The sequence below is a fragment of the Primulina tabacum genome, chromosome 17 (genome assembly GCF_025594145.1).
Source record: "Primulina tabacum isolate GXHZ01 chromosome 17, ASM2559414v2, whole genome shotgun sequence".
Lineage (NCBI taxonomy): Eukaryota > Viridiplantae > Streptophyta > Magnoliopsida > Lamiales > Gesneriaceae > Primulina > Primulina tabacum.
The window spans coordinates 3,170,457-3,183,227 of NC_134566.1; the positions used below are offsets into that span (position 1 = coordinate 3,170,457).

Genomic DNA, 12,771 nt, shown 5'->3' on the forward strand with positions numbered 1-12,771 from the left:
ATAATATATATATATAGAATATTTTTGACACCATTTTAAAAATAAACAACCAACCATATTTAAAAATCCCAAGGAAATAGTTTAAAACATAAAATCGTCAAACGTTTGCATATCCTAACTTTAATATAAAATTCCCAAACTTAAAATATAGACTTTTATTATTTATTAGCCCTCGTGAACCATGATTCGACCCCCGTTGAACCACGTTTCAAACTTTAGCCAATAAAAACCCTAGTTCGAACCCTTAAGCTACACCTCGAACCATGTCACGTTTTCACCGAGCTACGCTTGAGCCATCCCGAGCCATCTTTGGACCAGACCTCCCCTGGACCCTCATGGACCTATTGGACCCCTATGACTTGACCCTAGCCCCAACCAAAGCCACAAAAATCAGAAGAGCAGCGGCCGAGAACTCCTATGACCACTAGGACTCTTCAAACTTGCTAGGACTCTAACCAACCGAACCAGCCCCTGAGCCAGACCCTGTGGGGATGTCGTGAGGGAAAAGGCCCCAGAGGGAGCCCGTTTACGGGAAAGAATCCCTGAGAGAGCCCGACGATCGTATTTCCACGGCGGAGCCTAGTGCTCGTCCCCATGGGCCATGTGGAGATGAAGACTGATCAGTCGACCAGAGGATAAAATCAAGTCACTTTCAAGGATCAAACTTCACCCAAACTGATAAAGGATTGAAAGCTTTATGATTTTACAATTTTATGATATATGATTTATATATGCCGAAAATTATTTTAAATGCTTTATTTATGTTAAAAATTTATTTTAAATAAAAGAATGGTTTTATTGCATGTGCTTGTATATGTATTACTTGTTATTCATGTTTAGAACGTGCTGAATCATTAGACTCACTAGGTTTGAATGTTGCAGGTGATGATTATATTGATGGAGGCACTGACGCTTGAGTGGATCGAGTCGAGCAATACACTCCCAAGGAAAATTTATTTTCCGCACTAGCTTGTTAGATAAAATATTTAAAGGATTACTGTTAATGATTTTATTATGGATTTTTATGCTTTATTTTATTGCTAATTGATCTTTCTAAAGGTCGACATAGGAATTTTGGTTAGTTGATGATTTAGGGATTTTTGCGCACTTAAGATTTCAAATGTTAAATTATTATGATTTATGGAAATATTAAGTTTATATTTATATATATATAAAAAAGTAGTGGACGTTTCAGAAATACTCGGTAAATGGGGGCCGATCGTGCATTACACTTATCAAGGGTACATATACAAATAAATTATCATTATTTCAATGATAAGCATGCTGAATTCAATACAAACAAAATGCGAATATAGCACTAAAAATGATCTTGTTTTTCCATGGTCTACTGATCAGTCCCCTACATGTTACTCCTCTAAGGGATAAGGTTAAATAAACGGTTATTATATCCCACCGTATTAAGGTCATACCAAATGAAACATCGAAACTTCCTTTGCCATTTCTAACTCGAATCATTACAGTGCATTTATAATTCAAATATGCTTCGAATATCACAGCTAATATAAAGTAACAAAAAGATTTCAAAGATAGCATATCAAATTGAAGCGGATATATCATGTCGATCGAATTTTTGAAATCATATGTAATTGAATTTTTGTAAAAACTTTAAGCCCACTTAAAAAGAATATAAGTGTGCAAATTTAATACAAAAACCGACTTATAGTGTATAATTCTTTAAGAATGCGATAAGGAAGGCTACTCGAGTTGGAACCGAACTTTGATCGAGACTGCGAGAAGGAAGGCTGCTCGATTATTGCTCCGAAAACAGATGCTCCAAGGCTTTGAAAACAGCTGCTGCAAGGCTTCGAATTTGGACAGGTGTTGGTTCGGAAATTGGCAGCAACTTGAGGTGATTTGTGGTGTGATTTTTGAATGCCATATGCTCATCTATTTATAGGCATGGTTGAGGCTTAAATGACCATAATTCTATCGTTTGCAAAGGTGGTCAAAATTCGGATTAAATGGCTCGGTTTTAATGGCCATCTTTTCCTTCAATGAGGTTAAATGACCATAATTCTATCGGCTGTTACAACTCGTTTTAGGTATTCACATGTATGCCAAGAATCGAGGCCTGTCCTGAGATGCTTAAGCATTGGTCATGATGTGAGGACACAAATAGGGAGTCCAGGTTTGTTTGAGTATGTGCTAGGTCTAATCAACTTCCTTAGTTGCTGCATACCCACATATGGTTTATATAAGAGTGTTCTCTTTACCTGGCCTGGTCTTTCTCCCGATAGCCCTAGAATCCCGATCTCTTATTTTACTTGGGCGGGGATCAATTATATTTTGAATTAAGACGAGCTAGTGCTGATGGAAACATGATGTAAGCCCTATCACTTGAAAATACAGAAATACGACAGACATCGCTTCGCCTACCCGACCCAACTTTTCGTCTTCTCGGGTGACCTGGTTCAACTTCCATGGTAAATCTTGATCGTTTGCTCATCCTCCGCTCAACGTCCGCGATTAACCCTCATGCCCCTATAAGTATTTGACCGCCTTCATCAATTCTCACTTTCGCAAAATCTCAATCCTATGCACATATTGATATCCATCTCAGCAATTCAAATATATACAATAAACAACTTCATAGCAGTGATTTAAAAGAAGAAGTGCAGAAACGTACCTGTGGTATGTCCTCGCTGTGTCCAAAACGTATCCGACTGGTCAATCCTAAAAAGGTCAATGACACGGATTTTGCCATATCCGACATGCGGATACGCGTTCTATCCGTGTCCGATATTTTTAAGGTGTCCGTGCTACATAGCCGCTCGTCTGTTTGATCAAGTGATCGCCATATTTATTTATGGTGTAGTTTCTGTTAGATGATATCCTGAAAGCATAAAAGGACGTAGGGTTTATAACTTGTCATCCCCTTGTTTTATTTGTTTTCTCCAGGCTGTTGCAAACTCTATATCAGCAACTTTCTTGCGAGTTGTTGGTAGTGAATTGATTCTAAAGTATCTGGGAGATGGCCCTAAATTGGTTAGAGAGCTGTTTAGAGTTGCTGATGATCTATTTCCATCTATCGTTTTTATTGTTGAAATTGATGCAGTGGGTACAAAAAGGTAATGTTTTAATTAGTGGGCCATAAATAGGTGGAAATGATGCGGATGGGTACTTATTTGGTGAATGCTCCTTGCAGGTATGATGCTCACTCTGGCGGTGAACGACAAAATTCAGAGGACTATATTAGAATTGCTGAACCAGTTAGATGGATTTGATGCTAGAGGAGATGTTAAGGTAATTCTTGCAACAAATAAAATTGAAAGTCTTGATCTTGCCCCCCTCCGGCTAGGTAGAATATACCGAAAGATTGAATTCTTTCTTCCAGATATCAAAACAAGGAGGCGTATTTTCCAGGTATGTTATATGTATGTATTCATTATTTGTGACTTTTTAAGTAGTATCAGCATTTTGTGCAATATCTTTTGTGATCCAATGAATGTCCTCCTCAATTAATACTTGTTTAATGTATACATACATCAAAGATGACATTGGTTGATAATGTAAACCTTGAAGAATTTGTCATGACAAAAGATGAGTTTTCTGGAGCTGATATCAAGGCCATATGCACTGAAGCTGGTTTACTTGCTTTGAGAGAGTGCCGTATGAAGGTTAGGCAATACCTTTATTAGTATACTCTTGATTGGTGCGGTGTAAGGACAAATTAAAGTGCAACTGAACTTTGTCTTTTGCAATTAATTCTCTGGAAATAGGGGCCGAGAATTCATGTATAATGAGAACAATATACGTTAAGACTGTAATTCTGCAATGCTCCGATCATCACCTTCCAATGCTTGCTGCTAAATTGGATGTCGAAGTCAATGAATTACAAAGATTGTAAAATGTTTGTCACAATAAACATCTATCTACTCACTTTATTTCCTGGAAGTGGGTATTAAAATTATCTGGAATTTATTATTTTCTTGTAATGAAACAAATGCAATAGCAATAATATTCAAGTATTCATACTAAGCTCAGGAATTTGCCTCCTTTTGATTTCTTAGTTCTGAGATATCTAGACACCTTTATGTTAGGTATAATCTGCATATTGATATATATATTTTTATCATGTTTAGGTGACACATTTAGATTTCAAGAAAGCGAAAGACAAGGTAATGTTCAAAAAGAAAGAAGGCGCTCCGGAGGGGCTTTACATGTGATGATTCTGGGGTTGACAAAGAGGAAGAGGGACATGGACTCGTGAATACTGAGTCATTTTAAAAGCTTTGTGAGAGATATAGTTATGACAAACTGGGAGGTGTTGTATTTGGCAGCAGTTAAGATTCCATGCCAATGGCGCATTCACATTTGTTCTCTTGACATGTTTTTTCAAAGTTCTAGTTATCAATGGGAAAGGGAAAAAACTGCAAGATCCAAGATGAACGTGTGATCCTCTCCTGAACTTAAATGTTCATTTTCAGTAAATTTAGCAACTATTTTATAAGGTTTCATTTATTGTAATTTTGATATTCACTCAACCCCTACAACGCACTTCTTGTGTCTGAGGCTCGGGGTCGAAGAAGGTGGAGGCTGATCGTTGGTGCCATGAGATTCAATGGACGATGAGCGGCTCCTGGTAGGCTTCTAGACAAATAGAACATGAATGAAACGATCTTACACCGGAAGGAGAGGAATTCCAAAATTGTTCAGATATGAGACTCTGCTGTTGAGGAGAGCTTAAAAGATTTAATAGGTAATACTCATATCAAGAAGGTTCATCTTCTTTTCGGAAGCTCATCACATAAAAACTCTAAAGTTAACCGTGTTTGGCTTGTGGTAATTTTGAGATGGGTGACCCCCTGGGGAAGTTTCTTAGGGGTGTGTGAATTGAGACATAAGCACGATGGAAAGACTCGTCTTGATACAGTGGAAACAATCGTCGAATCTGCGACATTACATTGTGCATTACTATTGTATGATCCAATGAATGTATTTAATTGAAACTGTTGTGAAACTATATTAAAATAATTTAATTACATATTTAAACATTAATATCTTATGGTTTACTTTCATGATTATAAATGTGATTATCATATTATGGTTATAATTACCATATAGTACTAAAAAGACTTTTATTAATTATGTTGATTTTTTTTTTTCATAAAAACATATTGAAGAAGTGGGAATATTAATAATTCAAGGGGAAAATAAAGTAAATAATAGTACACGCGTGTTACATAAAAAATGTTTATAATTGAAAGGGTACAAGGAGACCATAGCTCGAGAGGTCATAATTCAAGGAAGACAAAAAGGAAACAATATAATTGTCGGGATTCTCCATCGTATTTATTGTCATCATGTCGCATGCTTATTTACTTGGACTTCCTTATTATCAGAACTATAGTGGGTGTGTTCCTCTTCCAAAGGCAAATCAAACGTCAACAACTTGAAAAATCATTAGTTAACACGATAATGTTTAATCAAGAAATTAAAAAAAAAAACATTAGTCAACATGATATTTATTAATTTATGGAGAAATATTGTTTATGCTCCAAAAAAAAGTGAACGAAATCCAATTTGATTTTGTTTTTTTTTTGCTCTTAAATGGACCGGATTAGTATTTTGTTGGAGTTCAATAGTTGTTAATCTTAGGAGATCAACACGATCGATCCTAACAATTAGTACCAGAGTCAAGTTCGTACATGTGTTCACTTTCCATAGATTGCAAGAAGTACAATTGTTGAGTGGAGATGGTTTCAATGATTGCTTCTGTTAGGAGTGATAGGCATGTGGATTTTGAGCTGTTGTACAGTTGATCGAAATTACACCGTCACTATGAGATGTAAATTTTGGTAAAACGACAAACATTTGATCTTTATAAGCATCATCATTACCATCTTGCTAGGACAGTGATCAGCACATGACTTTTGAGCTTTACCTAGTTGAAAATTTTGGAGTTGCACATTTACTATCAGCTATAAATTTTAGTAAAGCGTCAAATGCTCCTTACAACATATATATTCTTTCCAAATTTGTTGTAGTAAAGTATAATTATTTTGTTTTAATCTTTTATAGACAAATATGTTGTAACGTACCGTACTTTTTACTACTTAAAATTTGCGGAAAAATAAAAATTTTCTTAAAAGAGTAATCAGACTTCAATTTTGATAACGTAACCCGTACGTCCCAACAGTAGTTGCAACAAAAGATCAAAAATAAAGTTTGACAAATGTATTTGACATTTCATAAAAACTTAAAAACTTGGGCGGTCCTCGGGTCTAGCCTCCTGCTCAGTCCAAGCCAGCTCCTTGGTCCCCACCCCTAGTCTCCTCAAGATCATTCTCACTTGCATCGATCAAGTCTAGTGAGTCTAAAGCCTCAACACGTATAAACTGGAAGTAACGAGTAATACGTAATAAAATCACATGCAGCTTTAAAATAGAACATACATACGGGAACTTGAACTTGCATAAATAAGCTTGAACATACGTACATACACACATAGACGTGCCATAACATGAAACTTTTCTTAAACGTGCTTGCATACTTGTACATACTTGAACATACTTAAACTTCATCATTTTGCGAAGAGGCATGTTTCAAAGCAAGTGACCCATAACATAAATCGCCTGATCAGACTAAACCACAGTACTGGGCTGACAGGGACGAATCCACTGCCACATACATGAGATCCCCGTTCATGCTTTAATGGGTGGATTGGTCCCCCTTCATGCTTTAACGCTTTCCAATCCTGATCTAAACCCGTTCATGATTTAACGGGATGGATTGGTCCCTGGTCATGCTTTACCGCTTTCCAATCCCATATATAAATTGGTCACAAGACATTTAGCATACCTCAAAAACTTGAAATGTTTTTCTTTGCACGTCAAACATACTTACTTGGCGTTGAAGGATTCGTTGGATCTCGTTTGGGGCCACTGCTGCACATACTAACATGAATTTCAACACTTAACTTGCATAACTTAGACGTAGGTATTCTTGCTCACCACTGAATTAAATAGATAGCTTACGACATTCTATATCACTCGGGACTTGACCTCGTTAAATCGTCGTACTAACCCATGACATCGAACCTCGAACAATCTCTAAAATGATGTGTGAAAATTTCCCAAAAACAAAAGACATGAACTTACTATTAGAACTTGAAAAGAGGTGGAAAACCAAACACCCTCACAGAATGGGCCGCGCTCGGGCGGTAATATATTACCGCTCGAGCGCCAGGTCTACTGGACACTACTCTCAGACAGAAAAGGTGGCGCTCAGGCGGTAAGAATTATCGCTCGGGCGCCGAGCTTACAAAAATAAAACTCTCGACAGTGAAGGTGGCGCTCGGGTGGCAAGAAATTACCGCTCGGGCGCCGAGTGCACTGTGCTCCGCGATTTAGAAACTTATTCTCCCCAAATTCGATTACACCGACAGTGAACAACGCCTCGAGACCCATCCTAGGACACTAAGACACCGACTCGACTCCACAAAAATGCCCCGAACGTTCCCAAAGAAACGACGCACCACATGCAACGCAATACACCCATAAACTCAATTTTTAACACCAAAATAGTTTTCACGACTACTCGCTCTCCCAAGTGCCTAACGACGCGAAACAAAACGTCAATGACCTTCCCAACATCATTAACCACATACCTACGTAGCAGCGATCACCCGTCAATCCCCAATGAAGCCTGCAACCATAAAACTTCAAGGACGCATCAATAACTTATTTTCAGAAAACGCAGTTCGAGCAGTCCCATGAAAATCACCATAACTCACTCAATTTTATCCAAATATTTCGAATTTACTGTCAAATCGAAGGTATCAAAAAGTTCTACGTTTTATATGTTGAAAGTTATTCCAAAAAGTCGATCGAAAAGTCGCAATATTTAATTTGACAGCAAAATTTGAGTTTTAGATCTAAAAATTATTTCAAAACCGATCCAACCATGTTGGCTCCAACTTCTTCATAACATCCATATGTTTTTCATACAATAACATAAAAATCATTACTATGAAAAGATCGATGCAGAAACGAAAGAATATACGTGCCTTATGATGTTAAAGTTTACCGAACCGACAATACCGAAGCGGAGATGGCGCGAGGATTGATCCGGGACGATTGTGGCTCGATTTTTCTTGCACTAAAGCACACGAAAATCTGCTGGAAAAGAGAAGGAAAGGGGGGCGGCTGCAAGAACTTGTAGAACCCTAGGTTTTCTCCCTTAGAAATTATTCAAAAATCTGAAAGTATGTGTGTGTGTGTTTGTGTCGTGTGTTTGTGTGTGTGAGTGTGTGTGTGCGTGTGTTTGGGTAGTGGGGAGGGGATTATGGATGTTAATTAGGAAAATAAATTGCTTAATTAGTAATTAACAACTAATAAAAATGCTAATCCACCTCTAAATTTGACAAAATCCCTTAATTTAAAATAAGGTGCACAAGAAATAAATCTTTAAAAGTTTTAAAACTCCAAAATTCCTAAATAAATAATTTAGGCTTTAAAGATGCTGAAACTTAACAAATTATTTAAAATGCCCCAAACTTGACTTAAAATAAAATACCACATTAAAACTGCCAAAAATCGTCACCGGTCTCCTTTCATCAATCCCGCATCGAGTAATCGCCTGAAACATGAAACTCGAGAAAACATTTTAACGTGCATCACATAAACATACATAATTTAAAATAATGCAATTTAATAAATCATGCATCACTAAAAATTATTTTAATTTAAATAAATGATTTAACAATTAAATAAATGCATGGGTTTTACGTGTACTGATTTTGGGCTTTACATATGTTATATTAAAATGTGTTCAATTGTTTTAATTAAGATAGTCAATATTTTTTCTTAGAAAATTAGTCATTGTATAGAATTGAAAATAACATTTATATCGGTTTATTTCTTTTTAGTTGGGAAAATTTTTAAATTCTTATGGTACTTTTGTCATATATTTTTTTATTTCGTCCTCTAGCTTATCAAATTTTGGTCTTAGTTTTGTAACTTTGCATTATGTTAATTTTTATTCATATTTCGTCAAAGTACAAGCATGTCGTCGGAAAATATTGACGTGATGCTGGAAAAATACGTATGTGTCTAACGTCATATACCACACCGACAAAGTGGGGCTAAAATAGGTACATGACTAATTAAGACCAACTTCGACAAATTAAAAAACGAAAATAGATAATATGTAAACTTATCAAATAAATTTGACAATTTTTCCCGTTTAGTATATAATTATCACTTTATAAATTTTTTTAAAAAAAAACAATTACGTAAATTTAAATTACCTTCACAAGAATGAACTTTTGATCGAGAATAATAATTATTTTTTCAAGGTAGTGAAAAGAATTTCTGAAGAAGGTAGTAAAATATTTAATTTACAAAACGAGGGCATAATTTTTTCACATCCGCTTATCAAATAGTGATATTAAACATTTTATATGCAGTAAAATATTTATTTTTATGTGAAATGGGTAAATTAATATTTTAATTTCTACTTATTGTATTGTGCGATTAAATTTATTAATAACTCCATTTGATATATCAAAACTTTTCTATCATTATATCCATCATCATAATATAATACACATGTTAATGTCAAAATTTCATTCTCTTAAAAATATTATATCAGAACTAAGTTTTGCTAAAATATTTTATTCTTAACCTATAGTAAAAAAGAATTATGACGACTACAAAAAATGGAGTCCTTAGAGATGAAATTAGAAATATAGTCTCAATTTTGAATATGCCAATAGATTTAATAATATATTGGTTAAATTACCATAATTTTCTGAAATCGGGGTAAAATAATGACATTTTCTTATATTTAGCTACAATTTTATTTGAAGTGTCACTATTTTTAGATATAGTTTTAGAAACCCTTCTAATAGGTAAGCATAAGTTTTGAAAATTAGCCCTTAAGTCATAAAAACTCAAAAGTGTTAAAAGTTCAGCAAATAAGTATTTCAGTAGTTTGCATTTCAGCATATCGCTGGCGTATATTTCCGAATATCTGATTAGGTTCCACCAAATTCAGAAAGAAAATATTCATTGAATGATCAGTTAACTTCTACTGTCTGCTGAATAATTATTGACAGACTTATAGCATCATATTTGTTTCCTTAGCATATGAAGACATATTATCAGCAAATCCAAAAATAAAAAAATGTTAGAATACAAACAAAACATTTTGGCCAGTGAATGTCAGTGTCGTAAGCATTTATTGCTACATATTATATTTGTTTGAATCTGAATATTGCAAATCATCTATAAAAGACCATTTCAGGCTTCAACAAACTCTCTTCATTCATGTACAATATGCTATTTATTCTTTAAGAGGTTCAAAGCTTTGCTGAAACATATTCAAACATATTCATAAAGATATATTAGATCTATTTCAGAGATCATCTGTGTTGAACTATTGCTCACAATTATTTCAAAGTTTGTATAGTATTTTATGTGAGTTTTGTAAGTAATAGAAAATGTCTTTATGTTCAGAATCTAGTTTAGTTTTCACTACAACAAAAATGGCTTTTCGCAGCGCGCAAATTCACTTTCCGCGGCGCACATTGCACGCTGTGAAGTTGCAAGTTGTTGAAAGTTCAAGATTATCCGCGGCGTACATGTGCACGCTGTTAATACTATTATCAACGGCGTGCATATGTACGTCGTTAATACAACTATCCGCAGCGTGCAATGTACGCCGTTAATATTCATAAAACATCTCAATATTAGCGACGGTTTTTGACAATACCGTCGCTAATCGAGGACGGTTTAAATCCACAATTATCCGCAGCGTGCAATGTACGCCGTTAATATTCATAAAACATCTCAATATTATCGACGGTTTTTGACAATACCGTCACTAATCGGCGACCTTTTAAAATCGAGACGCCATTTCTAAATTAGCGACGGTTAATAATCCGTCGCTAAATTAGCTACGGTATTTAAATTTAGCGACGGTTAAAAAACCTTCGCTAAATTTTGCGACAGTCCAAAAACCGTCGCTAAATTTTGCACAAAAATAAAAAAAATTACTTTTATAATTTAATAAAATTTTAAAAAAACTACAGTACAACTATGATAAATTAACTTATGATCTTAACTAACACTTAAAAAATTAACCAAAAATTGAAACAAAAAAACGTACCTAAATCGAAATTAAAATCGTATAAGAGAGAAAAATTTTAAGTGTTGTGAAGTGGTGTGGAGGAAAGTGGAACGGAAATCGAATTTTTATAGATAAATTTGCAACTATTAGCAACGATTTTCCAATAAACCGTCGCTATTAGCTTATATTATAACCGTCGCTCAAAGCGACGGTGTTTTGCTGTGAATAATAACCAAAATCGTCGCTAATTTAAAAATTGGCCCACATTTTCCGCAGCGTGCTAATAATATGCATGCCGTGAATAATATTATTGACGGCATGCGATTAATGTACGCCGTTAATGTCTAAACACGATTTTTTTAAAAAAAAATGATTCACTTTTAACAGCGCACATAAACATGCACGCTGTTAATAATACTATTAACGGCGTGCTTTTATTGTGCGCTGCGAAAATTGCATAGGTTATTAACAGCACACATAAATGCATGCTGCGGATATTACTATCCGCAGCGTGCTTTTAATGCACGCCGTTATTGCTGTCAAGTGCAACAATATTAACAGCGCACACATGGGTGCACGCTGTTAAAAGTATTATTCGCAGCGTGCTTTTAATACACGCTGTTGATGACGTGCTGCGGAAAATCATTTTTCTTGTAGTGTTTGAGAAGTTGCTTCAGTAAGCTGTGTATACGTCTTAATGAAATGTGTGTTTACAAGAGTTGTCAAAATAAGTCTTTTAGTGGAAATCTCATTCAACGAGAATAAAGAGAGACGTAGAAGGGACTTATCATTCGAACTTCCATAAATAATCCATGTGTGATTAATTTCTATTGCATTTAACTTTTCTGTTATTGTTCGTGGTTTTCTGATTTTCACTTTGGTTCATAAACTTATATTGGACTTATTCTAGCACTGACTCTTCAGTTGTCTATTGAACTTTGAAGGTTGAGATCAGATTTCGACTGCTAAAAACAGTTTAGATCACTACTATTTATAAGAAGAAGAAAAGTTTGTTAATGTTTATTCATCCCTGTCTAAATACCTCCATCAATTCTAACAAGTGGTATCAGAGAAGATTTTCTAGATCAATGAACCTATCAATATATATGGCATCATTCAGCAAGATTCATATGTTCTTTAAAAAGAGTTTGATGGTTGGAAAATAAGAATGCAAGCTCATTTAGCTAGACAAAAAGATGAAATGTGGTATGTTATTATTGATGAACCTATCAAGATCACGAAGACTAATACTACAATTGCAATTTATCGTGGAGAATCACAAATAATATAAAACAATATATTAGAATGGACTTCTGGTGATAAGAAGAAAGCAAACTTGGATAATGTAGCAAAATATATCTCGTACAAAATTCTAGACAAAAATACCTTCAATAAGATGAAGATGTGTGCTACTACAAAAGAAATATGGGAGAAACTGATTCAACTATATGAAGGAATGACCAAACGAAAGAGAAATTTTTTACTGTCGCAATATAAAAAGTTAAGAATATCAGAATAAGGTAAGGGGAATCTTTGAATGACTTTTATGAAAGATTCATTTTCATTGTTATTGACTTGGCAACTCTTGAAAAGGAGTACACCAACAAAGAAGTTGCTCCCTTCCCGAGGTGTAAAATAACTGCAATGAGAGAATCTGAAGTTTTAAAAAAGTTGAAG

At 34.9% G+C, this 12,771-nt stretch overlaps 1 protein-coding gene across 2 annotated transcripts; it reads left to right on the top strand.

Annotated features, from left to right (window-relative positions):
• The first annotated feature begins 2,855 nt into the window (after positions 1-2,855).
• Positions 2,856-4,553, top strand: LOC142531345 (26S proteasome regulatory subunit 4 homolog B-like). 2 transcript variants are annotated; one of them, XR_012816263.1, is made up of 3 exons: positions 2,856-3,089; positions 3,167-3,638; positions 4,104-4,553. XR_012816263.1 is itself a non-coding variant. In XM_075637443.1 (3 exons), the coding sequence occupies exons 1-3, from the start codon at positions 2,993-2,995 to the stop codon at positions 4,185-4,187; spliced, it is 399 nt and encodes a 132-aa protein (XP_075493558.1). In that variant the 5' UTR covers positions 2,856-2,992; the 3' UTR covers positions 4,188-4,551. The 2 variants fall into 2 exon arrangements, 1 of the variants encoding a protein (XP_075493558.1); XM_075637443.1 differs by having other exon boundaries at positions 3,167-3,384; positions 4,104-4,551.
• Positions 4,554-12,771: the final 8,218 nt, after the last annotated feature.